General features: G+C 37.7%; 1 protein-coding gene across 1 annotated transcript in view; it reads right to left on the bottom strand.

The window, feature by feature from the left end:
- The window catches only part of FAM13A (family with sequence similarity 13 member A), a gene marked incomplete at both ends in the record, with an annotated part of 316,801 nt that overhangs the window by 238,553 nt on the left and 62,647 nt on the right, over nt 1-15,601 (bottom strand). Inside the window, one exon of the mRNA XM_080697200.1 lies at nt 9,379-9,556. Coding sequence (XP_080553326.1) covers nt 9,379-9,556 — 178 coding nt within the window. The remainder of the gene's footprint in view (nt 1-9,378; nt 9,557-15,601) is intronic.

Raw genomic sequence — 15,601 nt, 5'->3', positions numbered from 1 at the left:
ATTGTACGGGCCTAAGGACAGATATATAGGCCAATGAAAGAGAATTGAGAGTTCAGAAATAAACTAACAATTATGATGTACTGATTTTGATGAGTGTGCTAAGACAACTGAATAGGTCCAAATAATCTTCAACAAATGGTTCTGAGACAACTGCGTATTCACATGCTAAAGAATGAGGTTGGAGTCCTTTCTTACATCATACACAAAAGTTAGCTCCAAATTAACTTCAGATCTGAAAGTAAGAGTTAAAACCACACAACTCCTCTGTGCACTTATAATCCTAGTACTTGGGAAGCTGAGAATGGAGGATTGCAGGTTCAAGGACAGCCTCAGAAACCTAGTGAGGCTCCCAGCAACCTATTAAGACTCTGTTTCCAAAAAAGAAATAAAATTGGTCTGGGGATGTAGCTCAGAGCTAAAATGCCTTTCAATTCAATTCCCAAGAAAACCACAAAACTCTCAGAAGAAAACATAAATAAATCTTGGGTTGGGTAAAAACTTCTAGATATAATACCAAAATAAAAAGGAACAAAAGAAAAAATAGCACATATTAAACATCCTGGGTTTAATTACCAGCACCTAATTTGCTAGTTTCTCAAAATTTTTACGAGTTACCATGTGACCCAGAAATTCTACTCCTAGTTATATATGTGAGAAAAATGAAAACACAGAGACCTGTACGTGAATGTTCATAGCAGCATTATTCTTATTAGCTCATGCAACAAGCAACCTAAATATTTATCAACTGATGAATAGATTTTAAAAAGTGGCATATCCAAACCATTATGGTTTGAATATATAATGCTCCCTGGAAGAGCTCATGTATGGAAATATAAAAAAATGTCCAGAGGTGATAAAATTGAGTCACCTGACCTCTAATTTCATCAGTGGATATATTCATTGATAGATTAATGGACAGACTGAGTGGTAATTTAGACAGGGTGTGCTTAGTGGCAGTAGATCACTGGGGGTGTGACCTTGGCGAATGGGTATATAAATATATATTTTGTCCCTGATCCCCTCTCCTTGCTCTTTTTCTGTTTCCTGTGGCTAGAAAGGCAGATGGGAGAAACTGTGATCAGAATATTTCAGAAGGCAAAGAGGACTCCATTGAAAAGTTGAGTAGAGGCACACATGCTACATTCTGGCAAAAACTTATCGACATTTTGCCCATATCAGGGCAAAATGAAACTTTGTGTGAGGTCAGATTTAAAGATGATGAATGGAATCTGGGCATGGTGGCGCACGCTTGTAATCCCCGCGCTTGGGAGGCTGAGACAGGAGGATAGCACAGGTTCGAAGCCAGCCTCAGCTACTTAGTGAGGCTCTCAGCAACTTAGTGAGACTCTGTTTCCAAATGAAATATAAAATAGGTCTGGGAGTATAGCCTGGAGGTAGAAAGCCTCTGTACCACAAAAAATTAAATTAAATTAAAGATGATAAACTGATTAATCTGGCAGAGAAAATCTCAAAACAGAAAAGTATTCAAACTGCATTATATTGATGTCTACATTCAGCAAGTTGTACACCCCATTTTTGGAGCAGAAAGTAAAACTGTGAGACTTTATTGATTTGCTGTTTGGCCAGAAATACATGTGTAAAATTGGGACCTAGAGAGATGATGTTGTGGAAGAAAGGAAGAAGCATTGCATTACAGAGGCATGGCCAGAAGTAGCCATGATGGGAGCATGCTCAGCTACACCCCAAATGCAAGAAGCGGCCCAGTGGTTGTGACTGAAAAGGACAGTAGTTAGAGAGTATGACTATTTTTCCTGCAGGTGATTGATATTGGCATTTATTTATTTATTTTACAATTTTTTTAAAAAATTGTTTCCTGTGGCTAGAAAGGCAGATGGGAGAAACTGTGATCAGAATATTTCAGAAGGCAAAGAGGACTCCATTGAAAAGTTGAGTAGAAAAAATTGTACTGGGGTTCCTGGAAGCCCTTCTACCTTTGGGCTACACTCCCAGACCTATTTTATACTTTTTATTTGGAAACGGTCTCTTAAGCCAGAATGGCTGGCTTTGAACCTGTGCGATCTTCCTGTATCCACCTCCTAAGCACGGGGATTACAAGCGTGCGCCACCATACCCGGCGATATTGGCACTTATGTAATGCTGCCTTTCCTGAAGCAAAAAAAAAAAAAAAAAAAGGAATAGGGAGCCTTCCCCCCACGTTTCAAAATAAGGCCTGAGAAGCAAGGCAAAGAGGGGCAGGGCTGAAATCGCAGCAAGAAGGCCCAAGTGAAGCAATTTATGAAGCTATGAGGTCAGGAAAACCCTGGGATGCTAGAATGTGGACAAACCACAAAAAAATAAAGGCTGCAAGCTGCAAGCCATGGAAACAGGCTAGAGGAGCAAGTACGTTGCCCACTGCAATCAACTAGGGTACAGGGACGGAGCTGCCAATGCCCTTGGAGATCACATCTCACCACAATGTGCCCTGGATGACAGAAGTGGAGCTACAGATTACAACCGTGTGCCACCATGCCCAACAAAAATAAGCAATTGTAATCCTAGCATTTGGGAGGCTGAGATAGGAGGATCACGGTTTGTGGACAGCATCAGCTACTTAGGGAGGCTCTTTACAACTCAGTGAGACCCTGTTTCAAAATAAAGAATAAAAAATAGAGCTGGGGCATTCAAAGATAGAATGCCCCTGGGTTTTATCCCCAGCTTAACAAGAAAAAAAAACAACACAAAACAATAAACTGTATGGGGCTATCTTTAAAATTTCCAGATAAAAAGTAAAGTGAGGGACTGGGGAGGTGGCTCAGAGCTAAAGTGCTAGCCTTTCCCTGAGTTTCAACCCTAGAACAGGGAAAAAGAATGCCCCCACTTATCACATATGTAAACATGTATTTCTATATATACACCCTTGATTTTTACCAAAAGAACCACCAGAAGGATAACTAGAAATAAAAATGTTTTCCAAAGACAGCAAGAGGTGAAATAGGATGAAATAGAATAGACAGAATTGAGGTAACAATGAAACTTCTGAATATACCTCTGTATATACGTTTTTTTTTTTTCAGTACTAGGGATTGAACCCAGTGGGCCTCTACCACTGAGCTACATCTTCAGCCCTTTTAATTTTTTATTTTGAGACAGCGTCTCACCAAGTTGCCCAGGCTGGTTTCAAACTTCTTCCTTAGCCTACCTAGTAGCAGGAATTAGAGGCATGTGTCATTGTACTCATCTATATTTTAAACTCCAAAGCCATGCAGATATTTTCCAAATTTAAATAATATTACATTGAAAATGAAACCTCTGTATCCCAAAACATCATACATACCTAGCTAAATACAAAAATGGATGCTAACCATATAACCATAAATACTGTAAGAATAATAAGGACTGTAATGATGTCTAATCATTACTTAATAGCTGTGACATTTTACTTATATATACACATAAAATGTTTGTTTTATATAGACTATGAAGTAAAACACATAATTACAATTTTAGGAAGCAAATTTTTCACTATAGTCAGGCATGGTGGTACACACTCATAATCCCAGTACTTGGGAGGCTGAAACAGGAGAATTGTAGTTTTGTAGCCAGCCTCAGCTTTTCAGTGATGCCTTCCACAACTTAATAGACTCTGTTTCAAAATAAAAACTAAAAAGTAGGGCTGGGAGTGTAGTTCAGGGGTAGAATGCCCCTGGGTTCAATCCCTAGTACCGAAAAAAAGTTTTCATTTTCAGACAATAATGATAAAAATAAAAAGCCAAAGAAGTTCATTAAAAATCTTATAATGCTGAAATTGAACTCAAAATATCAATATAAACCCGTTATTTCTTTTGTTTAATTAATAATTCATTAAATAATTCATCCTTTTATTATTTCCTGGCACTAGAAGTCATTAAGGCCTAGAAGCAATGAAATTTAATTAGCACACAAAGCTTAGCTTCTAAATGTTATTCCTTCTATAAAAAGACTGAGATTTCTTGAAGAAATGGCTAATTTCATTTTGGGAAATCATCTTTAGCCAGTAAAGCAGAAAATGCCATTATAGGGTCATGTCAAAAGTATAATTGGCCAAATTTGGGAAAACTTGAGCATTGAAAAAGAGAAATTGGTCAAATGAGATTTGTTTGTGTGTACAGATATGCCAGAATGAAACTCACTATTCTGCAAAATTAATGTGAACCAATAAAAAAAAATTAAAAGCACAATGTTTATTCCCCACTGGGGGGAAAGAAAGCTGTTCTGCAGAGAATACCACTTTAAAAATGACAAAAGTTTAATAGAATTAGAAATTCAGTATTCTATAATCTGGAAAGAATGAATAGATTCGGGCTAAGAAAATTGACAGATAACCAAACCATTAGTGAAAAGCCTAGGTGGAAATATACATGTGCCTAAACAATCACCCACCAGATGACTTGTTGATTGCACAGGGAAATGCCATATTTTTATGATGGAGAGGTTTGAAAGTGATGGCCTTAACTAATGAAAAGAACAAGTTAAGCATCACTAAGTGTGTGACAACTTGATATAATGGGGCTTTTAATGGGATACAACGCGAAGTATACAATATCATGAAGAATATATTTTTGTGAAGAACTTTAACCTGAATCTATCAAGACTTTTTGGGGGTGGGGTGTTACTGGGGTTCCTGGAAGCCCTTCTTCCTCCAGGCTACACTCCAGACCTATTTTGTATACTTTTTTATTTGGAAACAGGGTCTCTTAAGCCAGAGCGGCTGGCTTCGAACTTGCGTGATTTTCCTGTCTCCGCCTCCCAAGCGTGGGGATTACAAGCGTGCGCCACCATGCCTGGCTAAGACTTTTCTTTTGACTTTTATGTTACAGCCAATAGAGAGGACAGATGGGGTAGGAGGAAGCAGCATCATGAGGAAATACATACTCCAAAAAACCCAGAATCCACAATATTATGTAAGATGATGTCTAGTCTCTCAAAAGTCAATGCTTTGGGGGAAATAATGTCAAATGTGGTAAAAAAAAAATGGAAGAGGGTGGGCAGGTAAATACATACATGGATGGGCATGCACACACAGAAAGACTCCTCTCTGTTAAGATGGACTATAGAGACCTAATAATCAAGTAGAAGGCATGAACCATTGATCTTGTTTAGAGAAAAACTGCATTAAAAGACATTGTCTGACAAATTGTGGATATTTAAATATAGTCTATTCCAGTGATGTGGTAGAACTGTCCATTTTCCTGGGCATAATAACTATAATATGGTTAAGTAGCAAAAGGTTCTCATTTGTAAGAGATGCAGATTGATAGACAGCTGGGGATACACCATAGTAGTAAAGTCTGTGCTTATTAGCATATAAAAAAGATTATGCCCTGTGTGCTGTCGCATGCTTGTAATCCCCGCGCTTGGGAGGCTGAGACAGGAGGATCACCCTGGCTTAAGAGACCCTGTTTCCGAAAATAAAAAAGTATAAAATAGGTCTGGGAGTGTAGCCCAGAGGTAGTAGGGCTTCGAGGAACCCCAGTACCACCAAAAAAAAAAAAAAAAAAAAAAAAAGATTATAAGTCAGACATGGTGACACACTCTTGTAATCCCAGCATTCCATTTGGGAGTTAGTGAGGCCCTTTAAAACTCAGTGAGACTCAGCCGGGCATGGTGGTGCACACTTGTAATCCCCACGCTTGGGAGGCTGAGACAGAAGAATTGCACAGGTTCAAAGCCAACCTCAGGAACTTTGGCTCTCAGCAAGTTGGTGAGACCCTGTTTCCAAATAAAATATAAACTAGGTCTGGAAGTACAGCCTGGAGATAGAAAGTCCCTGGGTTTCACCCCCATTACCACCAAAAAAGCAAAAAACAAAACAAAACAAAAACCTCAGTGAGACTCTGTTTCAAAATTAAAAAGACTAAAAAAATAAATAGGGCTGGGGGTGTAGCTCTAAGGTAGAATGCCCCTGGTTTCCATCCCCAATATGGAAAAAAGAAGAAAAAAAAAAGATTATATAGAGACTGAAAACCGGGCATCAAAATCCAGTTAGATACGGGGAATGATTTATAGTGTTCTACAGTACAGTGAGGTGTGGTTATAGTTTACAACAACCTATTATATATTTTATGAAGAACTAGAAAGAGAAATTTGAAGGCTTCAAACACAAAGAAAGAATAAGGAGATGAAAATATTCATTATTATGATTTGATCATTATACATTGTGTAATTATATAAATTAATACATTCTACCCATAAATATGTACAGTTATGTGCCAATTACAAAGAAAAAAACTTAACAATAAAATAAACTAAAATAATTATTATTGAAAAGGGGAATAAAATTGCCAACGGTTTTGCTTACAAAAAGAGACAGAAAGATGCAAGATTAATTATTTAGAAGTGAATTAGCTGAGATCTATAATTTATTTTCAAATGGGTCAAAAAATGTGTATTTACATTTATGTACAAGTATATTTGTTTTATCAGACGAATGAGAAAATGTATGCCCATTGTACTATTCTTTCAAATTGTATGACTGAAATTTTTCATAATAAAAAATTGAGGGAGCTTGAAAAACAACGAATTTCATATGAATTCATAAATGTAGATGGAAAAATTTAAAGTAAAATTAAAAATAGATTCTTTGAGAATAGAGAAAAATCTTAGCTATTTCGACCAAGAAAAATACTGACAAGGCAAAATTAACGTTAGAAAAAAAGAGAATGTGCTGGTCATGGTGGCACACATTTGTAATCCCTGTGCTTAGGAGGCTGAGACAGGAGGATTGCACAGGTTCAAAGCCAGCTTCAGCTACTTAGTGAGGCTCTCAGCAACTTATTGTTTCCAAATAAAATATAAAATAGGTCTGGGAGTATAGCCCAGAGGTAGAAAGCCTCTGGGTTCCACCCCAGTACCACCAAAAAAAAAAAAAAGAAGAAAAAAGAAAAGAAAAAAAAAGAAATGTAATGAGGTAAGGAAATTTAAAATTGTAAAATACTTTTTATATAATCTGTATTAGACATATTTCAAAAGATTTAAGGGGTTTGATATAAGTAAATGAGATTTCCTAAGTTATTAAAATTAGCTTAGTCAGTAGTTTAAAAATCTGAATAAAAAAAAATGGAAGAATTTAAAAAGGTACCAGCACTCTCCTCTTTAAAATGTATCAGATGTAGACAGTTTAACATTCATAAGATATAAATTATCACACAGTATAAGAAATTATGAAAACCTTTCTAATTGTTTCAGGCGGCTAGAATAAAACTGGCACCAAACTGTTCCAGGCCTGTTGGAGCTGCGCCTGGATACAGCAAGTACTACAGGAAAACGACTGTCACTTGGGTGAGGTAGCACATGACTGAGGTTCTAACTACGTGGGAGGCTGAGGCAGAAAGTTCCTTGGGCCAAGAGTTGAAGACCAGCCCAAGCAACAGTGTGAAGCCCTGATTCTAAACAAAACAAAACAAAAAACAAATAAATTATTGGTTTTTCTTCTCTATAAGCATGGTTGAAATTTCTTTTCTTTTGTCTCTTAGTGATCCATGGTGAGAAAATTATTTCTGGATGGAAACTTTCCACTAATAATCTTTATAACATTCATGGATTAATGTTCTTAAAGTTAAAGTGTCTGTTTTTCCCTGACCTAGAGAAAGAAACTTCAAAATAAATCATGTCCACCCTTTTAAAACTCAATCAGGTATAAGAAAAAGTACAGTACCTGGTACTCAGGAAATATTATGTGTTCTATCTATACTTTATTTCAATGATGCAAATCCCTTGTAATGATTTCTGTATCCATAAGTTTAAGAATACATACTATTTAGTATATTAAAACAAAATAAATGTACTTAATGCCACTAATATTTATACTTAAAAATATTATACTTTAAAATTGGTAAAGTTTATGCTATGTATATTTTTCCTTAATAAAAAATAAATCATATTAATTAGTAGAACATACAATAAAAAACTCAGTGCTTACTGATATGTTGATGATTAATTAGGGCAGATAATTGGAAATTCCATATCAATCTCAACTTACAAGTCAGCAGTGATGTATGGGTCCGTGTTTAGTGCTTATTACAGAATCTTTCTATTTACAAACTCATTTTTAGTTACTCAGCACCTAAGATGTCAAAATTATTAAATACTTCTCTATTTACACCTTAATTCCTCACATGTAGGTCACCAAACAAAGGTATATTGGGCAGACAGGAGGAAAAAGAAGAAATACCCTTTTTACTATCACGAGGCTCCTGAGTAAGATAAATTAGTGGAGTCTGAGTTATGTTTGAGATACTTATTCACAAGATCCTAACATGGTGTATGAAATATCATTATTAAAGGTTAACATCTTTAAAGTTACAAATGGGATTGTTATTATTAGGTAGACCTTCTCTCCACATTAGGCAGTGAATGGCCTGGACCTATGAGCTAAGCCACAGTCTATACTTAGAAATCTGGAGGCCTGTAGTTTTACAAGCTCTAGGCCACTGAAAGAGCCTCATGGAGTGGAGAGGAAGATACACCATCTAAAAAGTCTTCTTGGGAGACCCGAGAGTGAAAGTGCTTTCTCTTTCTCCTTGTAACTAGGAGGACCATGTTTGATATCAAGGGGATCTCAAAGATCATTTCATAAATCGACAGACCTTTAGGAGATAACAGAAAATAGAGCCTAATGCTTTACAAAAATCCTTGTGGCTAGTAACAAGAGCACTTACAAAAGCAGACTAGTTTATTTGTACTCACGTTTAATTTCTAGGAAATTAAATCTAGAAAGTAAATACGGCTGAGGTTCCATTTTTCTGCCACTGACATCCTGCTCATAGTTTGCCATCATTCATGATCATTTGAACCTTATCACTATTAACATGGTTACTATAACGTACTCCTTCCCTTTCCTCTAATCAACATTTAAGGTTGTTTTTTTCAATCCCTCTTTGAAAATAAAACTTACTTCCAGAGAGTGTGTGTGTGTGTGTGTGTGTGTGTGTGTGTGTGTGTGTGTGTGTGTCTGGGGATGGAACCCATTCAACCTCCAAGTTACACCCCCCTGTCCTATTTTTTATTCTTTAATTTAAAACAGGGTCTCACTAAATTGCAGAGGGCCTCGCTAAGTAGCTGAGGCTGTCTGCAAACCGTGATCCTCCTGTCTCAGCCTCCTCCCAAATGCTGGGATTACAAGCGTGCAGCTTCCAGAATTTTAAATATGAATATTTGGATCACTACGAGTCATGGTTTCATAAGAAGACATTATCTGTCTGCCTTTCTCAAAACTGGGACCAAAACCAAGGCTAAAATGCACAAAAGCATGAGAGAACTTTAACACAACTGGTTGATATTTCAAATTTTAGTATACTTCTACATCCCAGTAATTCAGATGTCTAGTAGCAAGCAGAAAATGGAATATGATGATATTAATAGGAAAATTCCCTAACTTACTGAAAAAAGTTTGGCCCAAATACAGTGGCGAGGTTGTGAACGTTCATGCGATTCTGCATATGATGCTTGGCAACTTTTGTCAAGAACTGGCAGAGGTACTTGAGGAGGCAGTAGTGGGTGTCTGGCAGCTCTTTTATTAAGTCTCTTAAGCTATTCTCCTGAGCATCATATCGGCCATCTGAAATAAAAAAGAAGAAAGTTCTCTGTCATATTTCACAAACATCAAAAGCATGCAGATATAATATATTTAAATCTTTTATTCAGAAAAAAATATTCTTAAAGGCAGATAGAGGTCTTGAGCACCCTCCCTCCCTCCTCCCATCATTTCCCCTCCCTTCCTTCCTTCCTTCCTTCCTTCCTTCCTTCCTTCCTTCCTTCCTTCCTTCTTCTTTTCTTCCTTCTTTCCTTCCTTCCTTCCTTCCTGTACTGGGGACTGAACCTGGGGCCTTGTACATACTAGGTAAGTGCTCTACCGTCAAGGTACCCAACTTGCCCTTGATTTTTTCCTTTATGTGAAAAAAAAATACCACTGTATTCAAGAAACAAAAGTTTTTGAAAACAAAAGTTTTTTCCAGTGTACAAAATGGGTTTGTGTTTCGCTTTTGTGTTTTATTTCCCCAAATTAAAATAATGGCTAGTCCATTATTTAGTCCAATGGTGGAATCTTCCATTGGATACATGTCTTTAAGTTTATAAAAAACAGTAATTAAACCCTCCTGATTAGTCTTAAGGGATAAGAAAATTAGTGACCAGGATATTGTGCACAGAGAAAACTGAAGAAAACTTTTCATTTTTATATAGTTTTGTAGTATTGAGTTCTTCTCCTGAGCCAATTCTATTTAGTTTTCTCCGAGCTATTTTTCAACTTAGGCCCACCTTGGACATGTCCTCAAGAGCCTGATTTTAGCAAGAACTCTGGTAAGTGAGGTTCCCCAGAACTCCCTACCCTTGATAACCAATTGCCTTTGATACTGAGCCAAGCAACTCATTTCCCACCATCCTTGGGTGATGCCTGGTCATGTTGGCGTGCTCTACCTAGAATCCAACTACATAGGCTACACTACCGCCCCCTCTTGCCCCTGTAGCCTCCTCTTAGTAATTTCCTATTCACTGACTGTCCCCTACCCCAACCCTGCTTCTTGGCTATGAAATTTTCATTGCCATATTCCAAGTTGAGCCCAGCCTCTCTCCCCTTTTGCAGAACCCTAATTGGGTAGCACCTCTACTTACAGCATCAGTACTGAAATGTCTGTGTTACCATTATTTCATAAGTATCAGAATGGATAACTCCTTAATAATACTAACATGTTATCTACAGTAGCCCCACCCCCAGAGGTTTCATTTCCTAAAGATCCAATTATTTATCATCAACTGTGATCTGAAAATATTAAATGAAACACTGTAGAAATAAGCAATTTCTTATTTTATTTTATTTTATTTTATTTTTTGTGGTACTAGGGATGGAACCCAGGGGCATTCTACCTTTGAGCTACACCCCCAGCCCTATGTTTTTTTTTTTTTTTTTTTTGTAATACTGGGGTTCCTGGAAACAGTTCTATCTCTGGGCTTCACTCCCAGACTTATTTTATGGTTTTTTTTTTTTAATTTTTTTTGGAAACAGGATCTCTTATGCCAACGCGGCTGGCTTCTAACCAGCGTGATCCTCCTGTCTCCACCTCCCAAGCGACAAGCGAGATTACAAGTGTGCACCACCACATCCGGCCCCCAGCCCTACTTTTTACTCTTTATTTTGAAACAGGGTCTCACTGAGTTGCAAAGGGCCTCACTATGTAGTTGAGGCTGTCTGCAAACTTCGATGCCCCTGTCTCAGCCTCCCAAATGCTGGGATTACAAGCATGCACCGCCACGCTCAGCTCAATAAACAATTTCTCTAATAACTTTGATTATACTATATAATTATTCTATTTTAGTATTAATGCTGATAATATCCTACTGTACCTAATTTACAAATTAAACTGTGTCATAGGTCTTTAGGGATAGGGAAACAGTGTATACAGGGACTGGTACTCTCTGCAGCTTCAGGTGCTCTGAAAGTGTTGGGACATATCCACATAGAAAATATGGAGACTAGTGTATTTTAAACTCAAAATGTGACTCTCATATCAAAGCCTAATGATCTTGCATACTAAGTGTCTGATGATGTACCTAAAGTCACAGGGCACACATATGCAAAGTTTCCCTCAATTCTTAGGATTTGTTTTGCAAATACTCAAAAACAGAGAAGATGCTAATTTATGTCACGTTGTATTCTGCTTTCCATCAGAGGAAAACACAAATCTTTCATAGCAAAGAGTTTAGGCGGCTAATCACAATCTATCCTGTAAATGAATCCCTAAGAAAATAAAAGTTTCTAATCCATCTAAATCAATGCACAGATTGGATTCCTTAGATAAGTCAGCTTTATTTAGCAAGTTAAGTGAATAAGAAGCAGACAAATGAGGCAAATAAGAGCCAAAGAAGATTAGTCAGTAACAAAACAAATGCATAACATATTGCCACGTACAGGAAGCAAAAGCACACGGAAAGTCACACGCAGGCAGTAAGTGTGCGGAGCACGGGATCCAAACAGGCTCAGAAGTAACTTTGTGAATGAGGCTCCTGATTCTGCTACCAACTACCTATTAACTGAAGCGGAACTGCTCATGACATTATTTTCCACTGCACCACTGCACTGTGGTGTGTGTGTGTGTGTGTGTTTGTGTGTGTGTGTGTGTGTGTGTGTGTGTGTTTTACTTGGGATTAAACTCAAGAGCATTCTACTTTTGTGATAAACCTCCAGCCCTTCTAATTTTTTTGTTTTGAAAGAGGGTCTCGCCTGGTTGCTTAGAGAGTCTTGCTAAGTTGCTAAAGCCGTCCTCGAACCTGCGATCCTCCTGTCTCAGCTTCCCAAGTACTGAGATTATAGGCATGCACTACCACATTCAGCTTCACTGCAATCTTAATTAGTAGGGATAGAAGTGGAAATTTTAACTTTGGAGAAATTACAAACTAAAAACTACCTGCTTCTCATAAGTTTATATAATAAAAATAAAAATAAACAACTATAAACTTTTTTCTTTTTTATATGGACTAATTCATAAGTGAATCTGATATGTGCTCTCTTTTTTTGTTGTGATTGTTTTGTTTCTTTTTTTTTGCAGTACTGGGGGTTAATCCCAGGGGCAGTCTACCTCCAAGCTACACCTCCAGCCCCATTTTGTATTCTTTTTTTTTTTTTTTTTTTTTTTTTGGTGGTACTGGGGTTCCTGGAAGCCCTTCTTCCTCCGGGCTACACTCCCAGACCTATTTTTTTATATTTTTGAAACAGGGTCTCTTACGCCAGCACGGCTGGCTTCGAACCTGCGCGATCCTCCTGTCTCCGCCTCCCAAGCGCGGGGATTACAAGCGTGCGCCACCACGCCCGGCTTTTTTTTTTTTTTTTTTTTTTTGATGATACTGGGGTTCCTGGAAACCCTTCTACCTCTGGGCTACACTCCCAGAACTATTTATTTTTTATTTTTTTATTTTTATTTTTTTATTTTTTTTTTAATTTTGGGTGGTACTGGGGTTCCTGGAAGCCCTTCTACCTCCGGGCTACACTCCCAGACCTATTTTATATTTTTGAAACAGGGTCTCTTACGCCAGCGCGGCTGGCCTCGAACCTGCGCGATCCTCCTGTCTCCGCCTCCCAAGCGTGGAGATTACAAGCATGCACCACCACTCCAGGCTCCCATTTTGTATCCATTATTATTATTATTATTATTATTATTAATTTGTGGTTTTCGGTATTGAACCTGGGGCATTCTACCTCTGAGCTATACTCCCTGCCCTATTTTTTATTCTTTATTTTGAAAACAGGGTCTCACAAGTCATGGAGGGCCTAAGTAGCTGAGGCTGGCTGTGAACCTGCGATTCTCCTGTCTCAGCCTCCCAAGTACTGGAATTAACAAGTGTGTGTGACCACGCCCTGCTTATTTGTATTTTTAAATGCTGGGAATCAGACCAAGTTTTAAACAGAAGCAAGCCTGGTGTGGTAGCACACGCTTGTAATCACAGTACTTGGGAGGCAGAGATAGGAGGATTGTAGGTTCAAGGCGAGCTTCAGCTTAGTGAGGCCCTCCAGAAGTTAATGAGGCCCTGTTTCAAAATAAAGAATACAAATAGGGCACATTCAAGGGGTATAGTGCAGAGGCAGAATGCCTCTGGGTTCAATCCCCAGTACTAAAATAAATAAACAAACAAACAAACAAACAAACAGCACTCTACCAGTCTGGATGATATGCTCCTGGCCTCTGTTTTTTAAATGAAATCTCAAACCTTGAGGCAGGTAATGTATGAGACCTTGGATCAAACATAATAAATATTCAAAATAGTGATGAATTTGTGGTTAATGTTTTTGAAAAAGTAGCACTTTCATCATTTACTTCCAATTTTTGAAATATGATATAAAAATTTCAAGGAAATAAAACCAAGAAATAATGGGAAGGAAGACAGATGTATTAAAAAATTATATACTTAACAAATAGCATAAAATCTTTTATGGCATGTGTGGAATACTAAATATGTTCTCAAAATGCAAAAGTAACTGAGAAAGAAGTACATCACACCTCCCTCCTTCTACCCCAAAGTATTTTCACTTCCTGCAATGGAAAACAGATTCATGGATTCACTCACTGGGCACGGGTGTGAGTGTAGCTCACTCACACTTAAACCTTAAATATTTATAACATACCTTCCAAATCCTTATTCAGATATACTGACAATAAAGACTTAAATCTATTAGCAAATTTTTCCTCAACACATTTCTTACTGATTCTGTGCCAGCATTCTGAGACTCTCTTCGTACTGTGTTTCCAGAAATAGGTGATAAATATCACCATTAGTGCCAGCCTGCAGGAATCCTACAGATGAAATTGCCTACATGTGAGAATAGTAATTGCCCAACAGCTTTGGAGGAGGCTTATAGAAGGATGCTACATGTAGTGATACAGGGGCTGGGGTAACAAATGTGCCTCTAAGAAGATGCCTTCGGATGCTCATGAGAAACACATTTCCTAATGAGGGCTGATCATTCTTTATCCAAAAGGTCTAGGACCAGATGTGTTTTGGGTTTCAGATTTTTAAAATATTTGCATAAGATAATGAGATGTCTTGGGAATGGGACCAAAATTTAACATGAAATTCATTGATGATTCATGCAAATCTTATAAACACAGCCTGAAGGTAATTTAACACAATATTTTTAGTGCACCTGCATTCAGATTGCAGCCCAATGCGTGAGGTCATGAGTGGAATTTTCCACTTGTAACATCATTTAGGTACTCAGAAATTCTTGGATTTTGTAGTATTTCAGATTTCAAACTAAGGATGTTCAACCTGTAATTACTTTATTAGTGCTTGCATTTTTGATTTTCTGATATCCAAACACTGCTTTATTCAGTCATGTTCTGGGATTGTTATTGGCAATTATGATGGATTCCCTCAGGTATCGCATTATAAAGAAGAATTAGCAATGCTTCCATTTTTATGTACATTCATGCATAATGTACATTTATATATCAGATGCGTTTCTCACATGCTGAGTCTTACTCCAAGGAGACAGCACTGGACAAAGCAAAACCTGTGCTTTCATGAAACATTCTAATCAAAGTGGAGACAGATGATAGTCAAATAAATTTAAAATATATATGCAAAGTGGCAACTTACATGCTGTGGAGAAACTTAAAGCAGAATGAGGAGTAACGTAGAGGGATATGGGAACGAGAGATGAAGGCTAATTGCCATCAAGTCACTGAAGCAGAGCTTAAAGAAATGGGAAAGTACATTTTAGGCAGAACATAATAGCAAGTGCCAAGGCCCTGAGATGAGATGGAGGCGCGTGAGGCTAGGCGGTGGTGGGTGGGCAGCGTGGCAGAAGATGTAATCTGAACACAACCAGAGGTCATGGGCAGATGACAGTCTCATTATAAGCCAGAGTCCCCCTTTTTTGTTTGTTTTTATTCTGAGAGAGAGCTTTAGGCTGGGGGAGATGTGATCTGATTTAAAGGACGTTTTAGGGCATGGTTGAAAGCAGGATTAGTAAGGGAGTATTGTGACAATCCAGAAAAGAAAGGCTGGTCCCTGGACAGGCTGATAATGGGGGCATATCATTTGAATGTGTCTCGGTTTGTATTACGTGAAAATATGTTTGTGAAAATATTTTCTCACATATTTAAATATGTGA

The sequence above is a fragment of the Muscardinus avellanarius genome (assembly GCF_963383645.1).
Source record: "Muscardinus avellanarius genome assembly, chromosome: 6".
Taxonomy (NCBI): Eukaryota; Metazoa; Chordata; class Mammalia; order Rodentia; family Gliridae; genus Muscardinus; species Muscardinus avellanarius.
This window is presented reverse-complemented; position numbering and strand designations above follow the sequence as displayed.